The following is a 20,221-nucleotide window of genomic DNA, read 5'->3' as shown; positions in this document are numbered from 1 at the left end:
TAAGGACAGACTGTGATTTTGCTACTCACATAGTGAGTCACCACCAATCTTAGGACCTTTGCAAAAAAACTCTCTCAGCTGCTGAGAGATAAAGTGCAAGATCCAGTATTCATGGGTCTATCAAGAACTAGAGACATTTCTTGAGCGAAATCATGATGAAAATACAAAAGCCTGGATCCTGAGGGTCAAGAGATACGCACCCAGGGATGAGATTAGGGGGCTAGCATTACTACCTTAAATTGAGCCTGTAGACCAATTCACCAAACCTTCCTTATGACCAGGGATCTGGGTTTTCCATTTGCCACAGGAAAATGTGACAAAACAGAGATTTTCTCCTTTAAAGAAAAACATTGGAAACCATGGGTTTTTCCTTGCAGGCTGACAGAGTTCCAGGCTGCAAGGGGCTGCTTGGGGCCAGGAGGAGTGGGATGCAGGGCACACACATGCACGTAGCAGCCAGGAAGTCAGGAGGCATGATGGTGCAGAGTTGTGCCCCCTTGGCCAATCAGAGGTAGGGGGTGTGTGTGAGTGTGTGTGTGGGGTCGGGTGTATCGCCATAAGCCCTTGAAAATCGCAGCCGGACCTGCAGGCTGCTTGTGAAGTTGCCTGGCCAACACTTCAAGTTGAACAGACTCCTAACAATGAAGAACTCAGCATGGGCGTGTCAATGAGGGATCTAGCATGTGGTGAGGCTCTAGGCAGCAGCAGTGAGGGAACCAATGCACAGTGATGCACCTGGGAGATGCATGGCACCAAGGACTCATGAAATCTTCAACTCACTGCTTTAGAAACAGTGAAAAAACTGAGCGTTCCCTGGCAAATATTCAAAGAAAACAGTGGGAGGCATATCCCCATGATAAGAGGTAGCAGCTTAGCTCAGAGACCAACAACGTTACTTGCACAAAAAGTTACCATCAGACTGTAATGAAAAACTTGCTGAATTTCAGAAGCACATTATTGGGCTACGCAAGACTCATGATTACCTGTTGGGCCAGGGAGGAAGTGTTGATGAGACTGCAGTCTATTCTGACATGCCAAGTAATGTCACCATCAATGAGAAAGGCACAAAAGCCATAATTTTGAGAAATACACAAAATGAGAAAGTCACAAATTACAGTCAAGTTAACAGTATGGATGGGAGAAAACTGCCATCCCATAAGATTTTGAAATGGTAAACTCTGCCAAAAGACAAGCCGCCACCAGGACTAGTGCTTAGCTGTCGGCAACAAAGGTGCATGTTGAGCGAACTGATGAATGCTGTGTGGAAATAGAGACCTGGGGCACTGCTACGGAAACGAGGAATGTTAGCGTCAGATTCAGAGGGCATTTAACACCAGATGTGAAAGTACAAATTGTAATCGTGTACTCAGACAAATTTGGTATACCATTTAAACTCCAAGTACTAGAAGTTGTAGTGAATGACCCCTTTAAAGACCGTTTATGGCATCAGTATTCAGACTGGCTCTTGGCAGGGTACCATGCACTTACAGCTGGTGGGAAGATTAAGAAGCCAACCCTAGCACTACTTTGGCAATAGATTCTGAATTCTTGAGGAAGATATCTTCAGAGTCCATTATTAAAGGCTTCAAGAAGTGCAGTATATCCAAATGCTATGGATGATACTGAAGATGATGCATTGTTGGGAGATAAGGGAGAAGACAAGAGCAGTGAAGTGAGTGAAAGTGACGTGAAAGTGACCAGGGTAAGTTCTAGGATCTAAGAAAGGCGCAGCACTCACCACGGTCTGGATAGAACCTAATACAACTTAAATTGTTTGAACTGAAGTTAATGCTGAATTTATGACTAACCTGTAGTACTGTAGTTTTTGTCAGTAGGTCTGTTTATAAAAATAATACCAAATTAGAAATTTTCCATGTGTGGAATTTAATTATTGGCAGAGGTGTCTTAAATTCAAGGTCACTTTGGATTCAGGTAAATATGGTAATGAGATCTGAAGTGAAGTTTCAGCTATTAGTTTCCTTTCTGTGAGCAAAGCAGTGAGTACTTTAAGATTCCAGTGGCATATTTGTAAACAAACGTTAGGCACAATGTGCTAACAGTTTAGTACTTGGCTACTAAGAATTGCAAAACTGGCAACAAATGCAGTTTTGAGTTGCTATGAAACTGTTTAGCCACCTTGACAACTCTACCTACTAGAGAGGCAAACACAGGATTCATACAGAAAAAACTGCATTCCTGGAAAGGACTTGAGGGAAAAAAAAGGTTTTGAAAATAGCCACCAGGCAAAAGTGCAGTCTGTATGGCCCCTGGTAGGTGTCACATTTATTAGACCTCTAACATGTTAACCACAGGAAAAACTGGAAGCCCCCTGCCAGATGCAAGAACATTAATATGACTGTGATTGGAAGGATTTTATGCCCCATCACAAACATCACACCTCCTGCCATGCCAGATGTGCACAGCAAAGAGTGCAACGTTTGGGATAGGGCATAACATTTATTTCCTCTGATCCCAGCTGCGCCATTGCAGAACTGCCTAGTCCATTCCAGCAGATTGGGCAGCTCTGTCCCAGACTCAAGGCTTCCCCCAGGTTCTAATGGGTTTCAGGACTGTCCAGGCCAGGTCCAACAAGCCCAGATAGTTGGCCCAGCTCCAGGACCACCCAGCTGTGGCTGGGCACCTTTGGTGCCTGCCATTTTAAGGGACTTGAGCAGGCTGTGGAGCAGCCAGCAGGTGCAATTAGGCTCAATTAGACAATCACATGACTGCAAGGGGACCACCAGATTGGAGGAGGGCTGGGAAGCCTCAGTATAAACCCAGGCCCTAGAAGCAGACCCAGCAATTACATCTAGGAAGCCACAGAAGCAGCATCACTCAGCCTGTGGACTGCAGCACTCAGTTCCTACCCTGACCTCCAGGTGTTCTATGGCAAAGGAGGAGGTTCCTGGTCCTAGGTAAGACCCAAAACTGCACCCTGCTGTGTTGGATAGTGTGGTGGGGCAGTCTCCAAGAAATGCCACACCTGTGCCTCCCCAGTGAAAGGCAAGGATGGGGTGCCAAAAAGCCACAACCCCCACTGCCTTGTGGGTAACCCCATAGGGGGGACAGGCATATTGACAGACACCTGAGGCTTGAGTGGCCATAGGCTGAATTTGGGATGCCCGAGGCCAGAGAAGGCCTAGGGCTGGAGTCAGCCCATAGTGTGAGGCCCAATGCCTGAAAACACGAGGCCTAGCAAGAGGCCAAGTTAGGGGTCCAGGTACGTTGACAAACACCTGAGGCTCAAGTGGGCCATATGCCAAGCGTGGGACGCCCCAGGCCAGAGAGGGCCAGAGTCAGCAGTGGGGCTGTAGGCCTGATACCTGTCGTAGAACAGGGCCTGAATGGAGCAGCCTGAAGGTCTACAAGGGGTCAGGACCACATGCGAGACAGAGGAAACCTGAAGGGCTGTATGGAGTAGGGCTAAAGGGGCCTGAAGGGCCATACAGAGTATGGCAGAGTGCATGGGGCTCCAGTGAGAGGGGGTGGAGAGGCCCAAGCACATCTGAGGCTAAGTTTGGGGCGGAGGCTGAGTGCAGCCCAGCTAAGCAGCCAGGAAGATGGACGTGATCTTGGATGTCATCTGTGAGGCATGGGACATGGAAGATCAGAGCAATGTATTACACCCTTGACATCAGCTAATACATGGGCAGCCTCCCACCTATGAACAACTATTCAGTTCCAACAAAGGCATGGCAGGAGAGTCAGGTGGGCAGACTGCCCTAGACAGATGGGTGGGCCAACGATGTTCTCAGGATGACCACATGAGCTGCATCCACGATTTTTTAGAATTCCTGGAAGCCCAGGATCAGGAAGCCTCTCCCCCATCTTGGGGTCTCTGTGCCCTGGGCCATTTAAAATGTGTTCAGCCCGGCTCCCCCTATTATGGAATTTTTAGAGTACCTTGCCCTGCAACCCAAACATTTTGTTCCATTTGACAATAAAATATGAGACTTAAAATACGAAATTCCTGCGATGCAACGTTTATGAGTAATCCTAAGGTAACAAACAGGTGTATGAAACAGGTGTTTGGGGTTTTTTTGGCTAGGCTGATCTAGTTGGGTACGGATCCTGCTTTAAGCATGGGGTTGGACTAGGTGGCCCTCCTGAGGTCCCTTCCAACCCTAATTTTCTATGATTCTATGGTACATGTGGAGGAAAAAGGGTATCATGGAATTCAAACTTCAGTTACATGCTTCAACGGCTTAATTATAAATGCTTACTAAAAAGTAATCTTGACAGTCCTAATATACATTTAAAATACTTTACCATATTCAAGAAGCTGGTTATAGCTGCATGACCGCAGCATTCAAAAGCATAGGTGCCAACTTTGGTTTCTGCAGGTGGGTACCTGCAGGCTTAAAAAAACAACACCCCCCCAAACCATGCTTTATTTTAATCTCAATGCATTCCTGCGCCAGCCCAGCACATGCCCAGAGGAGGCAGCACATTACTTCAACCTGGCTCTGCAGCATCTGTAAAGATTGGGCACTTTAGTGGGCCTTTCTGCCACTTACCTAATAATTGACTGAATCAACTTTAGCTAAAAGTGACAAAAGCCCTGTTGAAGCTCTGATCTTTACAGATGCTGCAGAGCTGGGTTGAAGCAACGTGCTACTTCTGCAGGTAAAGCACAGATTTTGGGGGGAAGGGGGTTGTTTGTTTTTTAATACTTGCAAGCAGCATGGCTGTGACTCATGGATGCTGAGTACCCACTAATTATTTTTCAGTGGGTGCTTGAGCCCAGGAGCACCCATGGAGTCGGCGCCTATATTCAAAATAGTCGGAGGTAGACCTTAGCCAGAATTCTTTCAAAATTGTCCAGTCACCACCAGGGAAAGAAGGAAGAAGACTTATTGCATAAGGATTGAAGCAAAGGTAACTATTCTTTTCCTTTTCCCAGAGAAAATAAAACCAGCCTCAACAATTATTTTAGTTGTACAAGATTTCAAGAAGTTACTCACTGTATTAACATACCATTATGGTGGTTTTAGGATCTCTACCAGTCAGATTCTTCACAGCAATTTCTTCATCACATTGTCCCAATGAAAAATAGTTTGGATAGAAAGCACCAGCTATTACAATCTGAAATTAAATAATTTTTTTGCTAAGATGCAACACATTATGTGTAGTACCTCTCATTAAGATATTTTATCCTTTAATACAGGTCTAAAACATCAGCAATGAGATCTTCATGGGGAAAGTCCTCTACAGGGGAGTAGGGGGGAACCGAACTGAAATTTTATTTCACAAATCAGATTCTAAAAAACATGCTTTCATGAAAAGCCTTTTGGAATAGTTTTCAGTATTAACATAGGTAGCTATCATCTACCCAAATAACATTTGAAAACCTACTGGAATTGTTGGGAATGATGGGTGTAAACCAGGGGTGGGCAATAGTTTGGGCCCAAGGGCCACAAAGGGAGTTTTAATGAGTGGGTGGTGGGCAGGAGGGAACCTCCAGCTGGGCGGCTTCTACTCGGTGCATGGAGCTCCAGCTCCCAGCCACCTTCCACCCGCTCCACTCACCCACAGTGGCTGCTCATCACACCGGGCTCCCCTCATGACTCCCTTAGGGGAGCAGAAGAGCATCCAGCTGACAGCAGCCACACTGGGTACAGCCCCATGAGAAGCTACATGCTGGCTGGGGCCTGGGCCAGCAGGAATGCAGTGCAAGTTGCCCCAGCAGGAGCTAGTGGGGCTGGGGCCCATGTGGAGCACCATGGGGACAGAGCTATGGGCCAGATTCAGCCACCTGGCAGATCAGATCCATCCCACAGGCCGTATTTTGCCCATCCCTGGTGTAAACCTTCATAATAAAAATGTTTTGATTTTAAAAGTTGTCACAATAACTACATGGAAAAGATTATGTATACTATTTAAGACATGCTCAAAGTTGTCTCAAAATAATTTCACAGCAAATCTCAAAGGAACTGATGATAAAGATATGAGAAACTCAAATTAATCAGTTGCCATTCATATAACTGTCCTGCTTGTACTAATTGGTAACAAGCTTGTTTTCAGACAGGTATTTCATTTGATAGAAAACCAAGGAAACTATATCCACAATAGTTGATGTGATCCTTATGCCAATGAAGCTCCAAATGTGGACACAGAAGGGAGGGAAAATTATGCCCCAGCTTACTCCTGGCATAATTTACATTTTTGTTATCTAACTCTGGTGCCATTTTCCTAAGTAAGTTGCTTTTTTTTTTTTTACTTTAAAAACGATTAATTCAGACAGTCACAGCAAAATGACATCTTGTTATGACTTGGGACACTGCTCAATATCAATTCTGAAACATTAACAATAAAATAAACTGTATTTCTACTTTTTACAAACAACATTCATATTTCTTCCTTTAACACAAAAGTTTAGATCCTCCCAGACCAAAAGATTTTCAGTTGTATGAATTTGGTTACAATACTAAAAGGAAGAAAAACTACTTTGACAGATGCAATTTAATAGGCACTCATTAGTACTTGGTGCAAGCAACCTGTAACAAAGGGCTAGAAGCAAGCATTGTCAATTAATGTTCTGCTCTCCCCTTCCACAACAGGATCAAGAAACTGGGTACATTAGTACTTACCTGAAGAATAAAGCGTTGTTTGAATTCATATTCCTGATCCATAGCAGGTGGTTGAGTATTAACATGCATGTTGAATGATTTGATTCGATTTTTCAGTTCTTCAAACAATTCAGCCACCTGAAATTTTAACTTTAAATAAGGCTGAACAGATCAAAACCATCCACAAAACAAATCTATTAAATCCTTCATTTGTAACCAACTAATGAAATGGGAGAGAGAGCTCCTATTCATTTCTGTAGGAACCACAAGCATCAGTCTCTTACAGTAGACTGCTTAATAACTACTCTGAGAAAAAAACCATCCAACAGTGTGATCCAACCACCCTCTAAGCCAGCTCCTCAGAGTGTATTATTCAGTTAGTGAATTCTGCATTATACCACACACAATAAACTGGAAGATCAGAAGAGAGAAAGATGCTCTGTTTACCAGGAGTAACTAGAAAAACCAGCCATGAGCTGACAAAGAGCAGATAAAAGTTAGACATCAGGAAGAACTTCTTTACGGTGAGGGCTGCCAGAATCTGGAATGGGCTTCCAAGGCAGGTGGTGCTCTCCCCTACCTTGTGGGGGTCTTTAAGAAGAGACTAGACAAGCACCTGGCTGGGATCATCTGACCCCAGCACTCTTTCCAGCCCAGGGCAGAGGGGTCAGACTCGATGATCTGCTGAGGTTCCTTCCAACCTAAATATCTATGCATCTATGAAAATAAACTGACAAGAGCAATGGGGTAGTCACCAACTCATTGTTTTAGGTGAAGATAGAGAGCCAGCCTGAACAGCTCCCCTACTAACACAGATGCACTCCTTCATGGAGTTGTGGTAGCTGCCCTACATAATTGTACACTGAGATTTGGCCTTTGCTTTGTCATAAAGGAGACCAAATTTTCAGGATATGGAAAAATGCACTCTTAAACTCTCTGTGAAGCTATAAATTACTGTATTTACTCAAATCCAAGTCAAGGTCATCATCATGCCAACCCCACAATCAGCAGGGTGGGGGGAAAAAAGCCTGGTCTTGATTGGAGTACCAGCAGCCTGGGCTAGATTTTCAAATAGCTTTCAACTGCAATCGGAGCCAATGGTAGTCAGCTGGAACATATGGGGCACATCTATATGAGACACTAACTGCACAGTAACTAAATAATATTGTTTGGTAGCGCATCACAGCACCAGCAGTGCTAATACACTACTGTGCGGCAGCATCAGTAAAAAGGCATTCGCCAGCACTACTGCACAGTAACTCGTTACTGTGCATTTATTTAGTACTTGATTATTCAAGTACTAAAGGAATGCACAGTAACCACTGCTCAGCAGTGTCTTGTATAGATGTGCCCATGAAGTGCTAGAAAAATATTTAATATTGGAGAAAATAATTATACTCCAGGCTTCTCACTCTGGGAACATTTGACAATTTGGGCCTAAATCCCTGGGCCTTCAGTTTCTCACCTGTTTAATGGCAAATGTAATTTCACTTCACTCAGATTTAAAAAAAGGATTTAAAAAACATATCAATAATGTTTTTTAAGCTCTTGGACACTAGATAGAGAGATAAGTGCCCTAGAAAGGCCTACTAGGAAATAAGTAATTCTGTTTTCAGGGCAGATTTTGAATAGAATGTGATGAAGGCCCAGCATTGAATGAAGATAATAAAAAAAAAATACCAGGCTCTTTTAATGAATGCTATCCAGCCTCTGAACTAAATGAGGAAGGAGTCCCAGGGGGGAAAAAACCTCTCAGTTTTATGACTGCATACTATCATACCACATATGTACAAATAAACCAACTTCAGACTGCAAAGGCAACCAAACCACTTCCTTGCACATGCTTGACTCAAAGACACTTTCGTATGTATATTACATAAATTGCTTCCACTAGCTTGCTTTTTATGTAACAACCTCTACCTTTTCGAGATTAATTAGCAAGTACTTTGTTAATGAACCTCATTTTCTGATGTTCTGTTTAATAAGATGCTAGAATTTTTAGCTTACAATGAAAGCATGAAGGATGCACAAACTAAATACATTTTTGCTTCTGCACCCACTGCTGCTCCCAGGGTGACTTGTAAGGGAAGCTTTTGCTTTTTTGTGCCTTTTGAACCCTCTATTTAAACTCTGTATGCACTTCCCTGTACCATCACTCATGCCAGGAGTCTGATGTGATGGAATCATGCCCAGATGTATGTGTGCTAATGCAAAACAGTTGCCTAATTAAGAACCTTGCTGCTAGCGTATGTGAGTGGGCAAACGCATGTTCTGCCAATCAAGGTTATTCAGGAGTTCTAATTATTTTTCCCCTAGGCATGCCACAGCTTGAACCACTTCTATGATGAAGTTTCCATTAACTCCTGTAGTAACCTTAGTTACAAAATGCCATGTAAAATTTGCCATTTTAATCTTTACAACACAATCGTGCTTGTTCCATTTGTGTAAGTGCTTAAAATTACTCTAAAGATAAGAACAAAATAATGCAATGTCAAAAAAGCACTAAATTCCAACTACAGCTAGTTATACATGGACTATATAACTGGTAAATAATCTTGAAGAAAGAGCTTAAGAGAAGATATTGGGTGGCCTCAAAATTTTATTTTAAATTCAATGGGCTCTCCCAAAGAAGTATGGTTATTTGTAGGTAGTGTCTTAGGGCTCCTACAGATGTACAGCAAGGCTGCTCTGATGTGCTATAAATCCAGATTAATCAAGTCTGTTGGAGCATGGAAATTAATGCACTCCAACAGCCTCCAGTGTCATGCGTATCAGTGTTCCCATGCTGAAGAATGGCAGTGGGGCACTTTGAACTAAAGCTGGTTTGATGAGCAAAAACGCTGATACATACAAAGCTTGGTTGCTTTTAATTAGCGTGACTTGCTAATTAAATTGCGCCCCACCCACCTACCGGAGTATGTCTATAAACTGTATTAGTTCTTTGTATTTTTAAAACTGTAGATTCTGCTATAAATCATAAGATAAATAGAAAATTCATAAGGTGAGGTACTGGATAAATATTAAGCAACTGTTGTGCATTTCAACTCACCTCTCTGATTCTCTTTATCTGAATATAGTTTGATCGACCCCAATCAAGTTCCTCCTGAAAGACAGAGAGAAAATTAAAAAGATTTAACACAAACACGGATAGTTGTTACATTACTAGCTTCCTTACTGATTACCATATTCTCTTTTTAAAACAGTCCAAATTCATGAAAGATGGCTCTAACACTGTGGCACACCCACTTATACATACATTCACTCAAAACAAGTACTTCCAAAGTAGCTATTAGAGAGACACGTCACCTATTACAAGTCAATTAGAAACTGAATGTATAATGAGGCAACACATAACTATGACACAAGTAATATGGCATTTTGGATCAGAAGCACTTTACATAAAAACAATTTCTCAGTCCAGGCCTTGAATATGACAAATCTTCATGACAGTTTATTCAGTTTATTTTAGGAAATATTCTCTGGATATGTGATTTTTAGTAGACAGACAGTCCCTGTAGATAATTTGTCCTCGTCACTCAAGAGAACTTCAGTGCATGCTATGCATTTTTATTGCCAGGTCAGCATTCAGGAGGAGCCAAAGTGTATGTTTCTCCACTACCTGCATAAGAAAGGTGTACCTCCTCAGCAACTTCTCTTGTGATTCTTTGACCTTTTTTTATTTTATAAACTTCTTGTAAGGTATGCGGCCCTTTCCCTAGAAATAACCAGGTACAGAAGATTCCCCAAGATGAGATTAATAAGGAACCTGGATTTCCTGTCCCATTGGGATATGAAAGGGAGCCCACAGGGCAGAAACATGTTGTTTGACGTTGCATTGGTGTCACCATAAAAATAGATGTCCCTATTCTTTAGCATGCCATAGCAATATTGTGACAAAAATTAGTGTAAATAATGCTGCTTTATTGTACTCTCGGGGGGAGGGGGGGTGCGGGCAGCCTGGAGCTACCCACACCATCCAGCCACCCTGGGTAGGTGGCTCCGGGAGTTTGAGGGGGCCAATCCTGCATACTCTAGGAATTTCTGCACACGATCAGGCCCCTGAACCCCCAAAGCATCTGCCCAGCTTTCCCTACTTATAGAGACACACCCTGGGAAGTCTGTGAGTTCCCCTCTGTAAGTGAGGGAAATTGGGATTCCCTGCTTCTGGAGACCAGCCCTGGGATCTCCAGAAGCATCTCTCTATAAGTAAGGAAAGCCCACATGGGTCGTGGCATGGAGGCACAAGACACAGGGAAAACCCAACAAACCATTACTCCATCACACTTCCCCTTGCCTCCATGAAGAACAGGTTGACGCAGGACCCGGCACAGGTCCCAGCATGGAGGCATGGGGCACTGGGAATTCCCTAGGTCCTGCATACCCCTGGCTTCCTACTGGGATCCATGCCAACCTGTGCTTCATGCAGAGGCACGGGTCAGTGTGGGTCCTGGTGTGGAGGCCCAGGGTTTGGGGGATTCCCCAGGTCCTTTGCTGCCCTGCCCTTCATGCTGAGGCACAGATCAGTGCGAGTCCTGGAGTGGAGGCATGGGGCATTGGAGATTCCCCAAGTCCTATGCCAAGCTGCATATCCGTGGAAGCCATAGGTCAGCATAGAAGCTGGGTCTCAGCAAGAAGGCACAGGCCAGCAAGGAAAATGGGAAATTTCTTGGCAAAGGGAACCTGTTGCCTGTTGTCCCAACGCGAGAAAACAAGCGATGTGTTTTTCGCCCAGTGAAGTGAGTCAGCTGTGCTGGGATGCATCCCACCACAGCTTGATCTGCTTCATCTGGCACCACCTGTTTTTACTAGTAAACATTCCTACAGAGCTCTTGGAGAGCCTTATTTATATTTCTGCCTTACAAGGTGCCAAGATGGCAGTAATACAGCTTTTCTGAAAAGTGAGGGAAGCCAAGCATGCTTGCTGGACTTCCCATGGCAACATGGGCATTTATAGAGAATTGGTCAGGAAAGGCAGATTGAACATTTCCATCATTTAGAATATGCTTTTTGTGTCCTAGAGGTGGACAAAATTGAAGAGCGACCAAATGGAAGGAAAAGAAGAAAGGATAAAAGAGGTCAGGATCCAGGAGTCTCACAGCATTTTCTATTAACGTGTAGTGAATTATGAACTCTATTTACACTGTTGAAAGAATACTGAAGTACCCAGACCTCAGCTAGAACATGGTGTCAAATTCTGGCCGCCCACAGTGAAGTAAAATTAATTTGATTTGGTCAGGTACAGTCAAGTAAAAAGGGCAATGGTGAGCCTGCCTTACTAAAGAGCAGAAGTGTTGCATTTCCCTGCCCTGCAGAATGGAGACTGAAGGCAGAACAGGACTGCTCTCAAAAAAAAAAAAAAGAAATGCATCATGGAAGTAAACACCAGGAAATCAAAGTAACTATTTAAGCTTAAAGACAGTGTTGAGATGGGATGTAATTTTATGGAAAGGATTCACTGCAACAGAAGGCAAGGGATTGGTAACTCAGGAGGTCTTTTCACTCCTATTATACTATTTAAACAAAACTCAACCTGTACTTCACTTTCATGTATAATTAAGGAAGAGGACTGAAGTAAAGAGACCACTGATGATCTGTATCCTTTTTCTGCCACTTCAACACCAGTCTTCAATCATGAATAAAAAAGCATTAGCTAACCTTGGGATGTCTCAGTTGTCCTCTCTGCCTACAAGTCTGCCATGCCTAAAGTAAAGAAATGATTTTTATTATGCAAGAACATATCAGGTTAGATCACTGCTATTTACAAATAAATATAATGCATTCATAAATATTTTTTCCAAACATTCCTATTACAATTTTAATGCGATAAGGTAATTTCTGCACACTAATTAAAATACAAATATTTCAAGAACACTTTTGGGTAGGGGTGCACCAATAGAGATTTTTTTGGGCCAATACCACTGGCCAATTTTTCATATTGGTCGATACTGATCTGATCGCTGATATGCAGCCCCACAGCGTGGAGAGTGGCAACCGGCTGGTGAAGTCTGTTGTGGAGGAAGGGGTGGGGGGAGGGAAGGGGTGTGGGGAGCGCAGTCAAGGCATGAGGGAGCTGGAGTGGGGCAGGAGCAGGTGCTACCCAGCCGGGCTCGTCCTGACACCCCCTGGGCATGCAATAGGGCTGAGGCAGCTTCACAGCTAGGCTGCCTTTCTAGGCAGGCAGGGTGGCAGTGGTTCCTTCCAGCTGCTCAGTGCAGGACAAAAGCAGCCCCCTCCACCTTGTCCCCACTGGCACTTCCTGGTGCAGCCACCCAGAGCCCACATGGGGCTGCCCTGCATCTCCACCATGCGACTGCCACCTCTGGGCTGCCCCATGGGGCAGTGCAGCACAGACGCAGGGCAGCCTTGCATGGGCTCTGGGCAGCTGCACAAGGAAGCACTGGCAGCTGGAGGGGGAGAAGCTGCTTTTGCTCCACACTGAGCAGCAGCTTGCTCTGCCCTGCCGCTGCCGAGTCTGGGCTCTAGATCCAGCTCCAGGCTCAGTGCTCCAGGCTGAGCAGCAGTAGGTGGCAGTAGCTGGGCATAAGCTATTGCTCGGCATGTGGGAAAGCAGCTCCTCTCACTTCCGCTGCCTGCCAGTTTTTGGTACAGCTGCCCACAGTGCATGCAGCGCCGGGCTGCAGTCCCTCATGACTGCTCAAGAACTCCTACCAGTTTACCGCCAACTCTTAGAATGTGAAGAACCACTGAGTTTATGCCATCTTGGTGAAATCAAGTCCACAGCTTGATAAGCTTCCACACTGAGAAGCACCTACCCTCATTCAGGGACACCAAACCCATCCCTAAAGCACCTGTGATCAATTTCATCATCAAGGGCATGTCCAGGCAAGCGTGGCACCAAAGACCTATCTGCAGCACCACAAACTGCATGTGCCACACATGCAGGTGTTCCCTGTGCTGAAAAGTAGCAGCAGTCGGGTTTCTAGATACAAGGAGATCCATTAAAAAAAAAAAAGACACCTAAAAAAAGTGAGGCAGCATATGTGGCAGCAGCACACGCTGCCCAAAACAAGAGCCTGACCAGCCAGACGAAGCTGCTGGCCAGCCAGGCTCCAGCTGCTGACCAGGCTCCCTGCTTCCAGATCACACAGCCGCAGCCCACAGAGGATGCCAGGTAAGACTGCTGGGGCCAGTCCAGGTGCTATCCCCAGACTCCCTTACCCCAACCGAGGCAACATGCTGTGAACCAGAGCACATGTGCAGAAGCATTCTCCAGGGACAAGCAGCAGTGGCACACATTGTGCCACTGCATTTTGTCCCCAGGGAAATGCATGTTCTTGTTCATGGGGATCCACCCCCAGGAAGGGGCTGAAAAGGGCCCTCCCTCCTACATTCTTGGATTCTAGCCAGCATATCGATTCTTTGATGTGATGTGGCATTAAGCACATTCTGCCTACTTGGCATCTTGTCAAAAAATGACCTGACTAACAGTAGAGCTGTAATGACTTGCAGGTGGAGTCTGGGAAGTGACACCACATGCATGCATGCTGACACATCTAAAACATGGCTGTCCAACTGGAGGCCTTTGGGCTGCATGTGACCCATGGGGGCCACCACGCAGCTTGTGCTCCTGCAGCTGCCTTTCCCATTGCTCTGTGCTACGGGAGGGTCCAGGAGAAATGCACGTGCTGCCCACGCCCACAGTAGGAGGTGCTGGATCCTGAAGGTGCTGCGTGGCAGAGGTGGGGGGAATCCCAGAGCGCCACTCCTCCAGTATATGGCTTATTTAGCGTGTGGGCCCCAGCCGCATGAAAGTAGAACAGCCATGATCTAAAAGTCTGTGGTAGTGTATACTGTAATGAGCTAGTTTGATTTTTAGTACTGACTGCAACATATTTTGGGCAGGTATGTTTTCACCATTCTCAAATGAATTATGGGCCCTATGAATGTTACTGTCTGATGAGTGGTAAGATATCATTGCTTGTAGTCCAAACACAGGCAGAGCTGGGCAAACCTCAGGCCCTCCACCATTCTCTGGTGGAATCTATCTGTGACCATCCAGTGACTTAAGTGAGAGTACACATAGATGCCCTGCCGTCTCAGATGGGCCACCACTACCAGTACACATTTTGTGAACACGCTATATGCCTTGGAGTGCAAACAGCAACACCTTATTCTGACAGTCAGAGCTGGCTTACAGAACAAAAAATAATTTGCAAAACTTGGTTTCAATTCTAATTTAAATAGACAAGATGACTAGACAATATGATTACCTTAAATGCCTTGACGAAAGCAATGCAGTCACTCTTGCTATTCCCAGAAAAAATTATTTTGCTCCTGGGAATGCAAAAAATAATGTTAAAGCTATTCTAAAAGTTCTTAGACAGCCTTCCTCATTGCAATATCTCAGTGCCTTCCATAAGTGCATGAAAACAAGGCAAGTAACACTGGCCATTACAGAAACAAAGCTAAGTGCTGACAGAGATTAGGCTAGCTCCAAAATCCTGTAGTCTGGAAGACAATAGAGGAACAGTATTTTTAAAGATGTTAAATATCTGGAAGGTAAAAATACCTGTATCCATCAAAGAGTTGCCTGAAAGGCATTGCAAAGAAGTTCTTCAAAGACAGTGCTGCAGCTGTAACAAGAATAAATGGAAATGAAGCATTGCAGCATGTGCAGATGCAACTTTAAGGAGACTTTTCTTAAATAATTTCTATTTCCTCCCTTACCTATAATAAGGCACTCTTCCAAACATCCGAAGACATGGCCAAGGACTATTAGCTTGCCAAGATGTTGATCCACAGGTAATTGTGCCAACACTCTTCCTAAAAAAGTCAGCTCACCATCATAAGGATTTTCTTCTTCAGTTTGTGCACTAATTGCAAGAGCTCCTATCTTTACAAGAGAGATTATAAGATTAAGAGCGTATAAATTTAGCCAATATTTGTGACCTTTGTATTAAAAACAACTGCCTTAGAACAATAAATTTCAAATTAGTGACAAAAGTCCTTAAAAACAACTGCAGGCTTAAGTCAGAGGTTGGCAATTATTTGGGCCAGAGGGCCACTTACGGAGTTTTGGTGAGCTTTCATGGACTGGGTCAGCACCCGCCCCCAGGTCAACAACTTGCCAAAACTCCCTGAGTGGGTCTGCTCCACACTCAGCTCACTCCTCCAGGAGCAAGATGGGCGGGAACCTGGGCCACGGCTGGGATCAGGATCATGAGGCTGTGACAGGATGGGCCCAAAGCCCAGGGCAGGGCCATGATCCATTCTACATATGTCCCCGTGATAGATGCCAGTTCTACGGGTAAGGGCATCTAGAAAGCAGATCACAGCTCTGCCCTGGGACCCGACCCTGACTGACTTCCTTAGGTCAGTGCAGGGCCAGGATCCATGTGGGCAGGGTACATGGCTGGGTGGGCAGGGAGCGGTATCCAGCAGGGCACGGTTCTTGGAGATGTGACAGCGCACAAGGCCAGGGCCGGGGACAGAGCCACAGTCCATTTGTCGCATGCCCCTGCTCACAGAATTGATGCCTATTGCAGGGGTAAGCAGGGAGTGGATTATGGCTCTATCCTGGACCCTAGCCCTACACTGTCACCATGCCAAGATCCCAATCCTAGCTCCACCCACCAGTCCCAGTCCTGGATGCCACTCTCTGCCTGCCCACGGCCCCATACCATTCATGCGGCCATGTGGGTCCCGCCCCCAGTGGTAGACACAAGGCAGACAGGCTGGTGTGCCTAGGCAGTGGGGCCAGATCTAGCAACAGCAGCAGCCGGAAGGAGCCACCGCTGCTGGGGCTGCCAGGAAGCGAGTCCAGCCACCATGTCGCCCCAGCTCCACTGTGTGCCCAGAAGCAGTTGGGCTGACCTCACACACCAAGACCCAGGTCCAGGAGGCACCGATGGATCCACTACAGGCCAGACAAAATCCCTTGATGGGCCATATTTTGCCCACCTCTGGCTTGAGTTAATTCTAAAAGCCCTCATTTTTGCATGCAGGCAAGACTCATGCAGTGCAAATCAAATATGCAAAAGTAGTATGCTCCTTCTAAACTGGTACTCAAATGTGTGTCCAAAGAAAGATATATTTAATATTATTAAATGCTACCCCAGAGCTTGCGATCACAGAGCATTAGCATTGTGATTTACCTCCTTGTGCAGATTTGCAAACTATGACCCTGTTCTCCCCACAACCTCCAAGTAGAAAAGAAGGGTGCTAGCAGAATTTTGACTTTTTTACCCCCTTCGAAACTGCTTTAGTTGCTGTTATTTCTTTACTATTTTATTTCACTCAGGACATTTGCCTACAAATAGGTGCTCTCAGTTTATTAGTTCCTGGTCCCTGACAAAGTCATAGTCCTGTTTTAGTGACATTATAAACTGTCATCTTTTGGCCTGATTTCTGCAGCTAACAATGAAGTGGGGAATAAACCACAACTGCCCCCCATGTTTCTAAAGTTAAGTGTCCTTGTCCGCCCCTCTCCGAACTCCAAGTAAGAGTTTGCACCTCTAAAAACACATCAGTTCAAATTACTTTCCTATAATACGATTAGTAAAGCAATGTTAGGAAAAATACCTACTTCCTTAAGTTGAAGGATTGTGTGTTCAATATCGCATATACCAGGTGGAGAGAGAGCTGTTGCCAACAAAGCTCTTGGTTCCCCCATGTCAAGCAATTTAACCTTCAAGATGGTACTTCCCAATGGACAACGCTAAAAGGAAAAATAATTGGGAAGTGTTAACTTCTATTATTTGTGGAAAGATGTGGAAATTCTCCATATGAAACTGCTTATTCATAAAAAGTCTGCAGTTTAGCTAGACAATAAAAAAGAAAAATCTATAGAATCCCTGAATTCTCCCACAATTAAAAATAAATTCTAATATTACCAACCTACTAAATCCATCTGAAACAAGTCGTATTTTTATTGATGTGTTGTCTTCACAAAAAGAAAACTGCTAAAACTGTATTTTTCCAGTAGAAATATTTATCATTTTACCTGCTTCTTTCTATACTTCTAATATAAATAAAAATGGTTTACATCTGAACATATGAGTAACTTTTATAACAACTTATTTTTAGAAATAGACTTCACTTATTACTTACATTACAAAACAGTGAAAAAAACATTAGAAAAATTATATCAGAGAACAATTCTTACCAACATCTCAGGTACTGCATTCTCCAGAATATAGTTTATCCAGAAGTGCTTGCTTACAAGCCTGTAGCAATACCCCCTGGAAACACGTCCAGCCCGCCCTTTAAATTAAACAGCAAAATTAAAGCATCCTTTAGCAATGATTGTAAACTGACCACATCTTAGACTGTCTTGTGTTTTGAAGAAGAGAGATTCACACTCCTCTTAAAGCATTCCGCAAGATCATATGGCAAAGCCCAGTAGAATAAACAAGAAAGCTCAAGCTGAAAAAGCTATCTAAAATGGTGTTTAAATTCTCTGTTCTATGCAACAGACTGTGGACCAAATCCTATAAATGGGATCAAAACATCAGAATTTGGAAGATGGAAAGAACGGGTTGGGGGGAGGAGGGCCTAGTGTCCTAGAGGATGGAACAACACCTGGGACTCCTGAGACTATGATTTGATTTTCTGCTCTAGCTGACCCTTGGCAAATTACATAGTTTCTCTCTTCTTCAGCTTTCATCTGTCAAATGAGATAAGAGCACTTCCCTGCCATCCAGGACAATTGCAAAGATAAATCTATTGGGTTCTCATATACTATGATCTATACCAGAGAAGGAATTATTGAAAAACCCTCCTAACTAGTAAGAAGCAAATTTCATTCTTTCTGAATGAATGAATGAATGTGAAAGATTTCCCCCAAACACCACTATTCCCAAATAGCAAAAATGGTTTTGGTCAAAATTTAATCAGATCAATAGCATTTGGGCAGAACCTGGGCAAGGAACTCTTTATGTACAGGAGAGCATAAAATCTAAGCTAAACATGACTGCTCACTGATTCATTCCCCATACACGTTTCCTATAAGAAATCTGCAAGATACAGAAGAGTATAAGAAGGACTGAAACAAATTCCTAACCTCTTCTGGTCTGCATATCCCAACCACATGGTATGCTCAGAAGTGTATAATTCAAATCTGAGATGAGGAAACTTGCCTCAGTTTTTAATCTTTTCTTTGATCAGCACACACCTCCTAGTTTGATTTTCTAAATATTGAAACAAAACTCAGATATAAGCCTAAACTACCTGACCTCAAAAAAAATACTTATTTCTCTGAATTCAGCATTCAGACCTTGTCCACATCATCATATTTTTGGAGGACTCTTCCATAATCATACTATAGCTCCATTTGGGAGACTCTTGGTTGAGGCAGTCTACTCTAAGCATTTTAAGCACCATTATGTTTTGTACCTTCTTAAAAGCAACACTGAAAAATTTTCTTAAAATAATCAGAGTGGCTACATTCTTTGATTTTTAATAGCAATGAATTATATCATTCTAAATGTTCTATTATAGATGGAACTGAAAGGACAAATATGTCAAAAGTTATGCCATGCTACTGAGGGATTTGGTTGGCTGGAAAATACAGCACTGTTTTTGCACCTGGTATGCCTCCTGTTTCTATAAAGACAGCATGTTTCTAGTATATAATACTCCTGTGTACAAGAATAGAGCTGGCTGGAAAGCAGAACAGGGTAATATTCACATAATTAAGTCACACAAGCTTAAAGCCCTGTACTCTCTCTCAGAAGGATATTTTGAATATTATCAATGTTGTAACTTTGTTTTCAGGACCAGTTCAATATCCCAGGATTGGAGAAGCAATATGAAATAAAATTCACTGGATGGATTTCTTCACTTGAACAATATTTAATCTTCTGTTCCCTTTTATCACACTTTTGGCTACGGTAAAGCAAATGAAACTTAGTTAAAAAGACAAGTCAGTTTTTAAAAATGTATCTAGAGAAGTATATTAGTCAATGGAATAAAAAAACACTAAAAATACTATGCTTAAAAGTAGAACACTAACAAGTACATTTTAAATTTCAGTTTGTATTGAATATTTATCTCTCAAATTGCCATAAAAAGAATGACTGTCATATTAACTCATATAACAAATATAACTCCTTTAAAAAGGTTATATAGAGAAGATGAATCAAAGAAACAAAAGAACTAAAAGCCAAGAAAAAGGATACCAAGAGAAGTCATCCTACTTCATAATACAGTTCACGATTTCTATAAAATCGTATAAAAAGTCTGCCCATACCTGTCAACTTATTTGTATAATTTTTGTTTAGAAAGCAGATCCTGTCTATCATCACTAACATTTCTTTAACTGTATGCTATTCTTCCATCTATAGACCATATTCTGATTTCTGGGGTGCACCAATACAGATTTTGAGGACTGATACCAAGAGCTAACTTTTAAGGAGGCATATCAGTCAATACCGATCTGATTTCCGATATAGCTGTGTGCAGCTGGTAAGTCTGTTGTGGTGGATGGGAGTGGAGAAGGAAAGAATGTGAATGGTGCAGATCAATGCCCCCCACATTGAGGGCGAGAATGGGACAGGGACTGGGGCAGGCACTGCCCAGCTGGAAGGGCGGGGGCAGGGCGCAAGACTGAACCATGGCTCTTCTGGGGGGTGCAGGGCGGGGGGTGCAGCTCCTGTTGCTGCGTGCACCCCTGAAAGGTGGGGGGGAGGGGA

General features: G+C 43.7%; 1 protein-coding gene across 1 annotated transcript in view; it reads right to left on the bottom strand.

The window, feature by feature from the left end:
- Nucleotides 1-20,221, bottom strand: part of TDRD9 (tudor domain containing 9) — a 138,136-nt gene that overhangs the window by 38,985 nt on the left and 78,930 nt on the right. Inside the window, exons 14-22 of the mRNA XM_019551158.1 lie at nt 17,695-17,792; nt 17,116-17,247; nt 15,258-15,423; nt 15,100-15,163; nt 14,801-14,864; nt 12,225-12,269; nt 9,619-9,672; nt 6,591-6,707; nt 4,978-5,085 (exon numbers count right to left, since the gene is read on the bottom strand). Coding sequence (XP_019406703.1) covers nt 4,978-5,085; nt 6,591-6,707; nt 9,619-9,672; nt 12,225-12,269; nt 14,801-14,864; nt 15,100-15,163; nt 15,258-15,423; nt 17,116-17,247; nt 17,695-17,792 — 848 coding nt within the window. The remainder of the gene's footprint in view (nt 1-4,977; nt 5,086-6,590; nt 6,708-9,618; nt 9,673-12,224; nt 12,270-14,800; nt 14,865-15,099; nt 15,164-15,257; nt 15,424-17,115; nt 17,248-17,694; nt 17,793-20,221) is intronic.

This window comes from Crocodylus porosus, unplaced genomic scaffold (assembly GCF_001723895.1).
Source record: "Crocodylus porosus isolate Cpor-Errol unplaced genomic scaffold, CroPor_comp1, whole genome shotgun sequence".
NCBI classification, from domain to species: domain Eukaryota; kingdom Metazoa; phylum Chordata; order Crocodylia; family Crocodylidae; genus Crocodylus; species Crocodylus porosus.
This window is presented reverse-complemented; position numbering and strand designations above follow the sequence as displayed.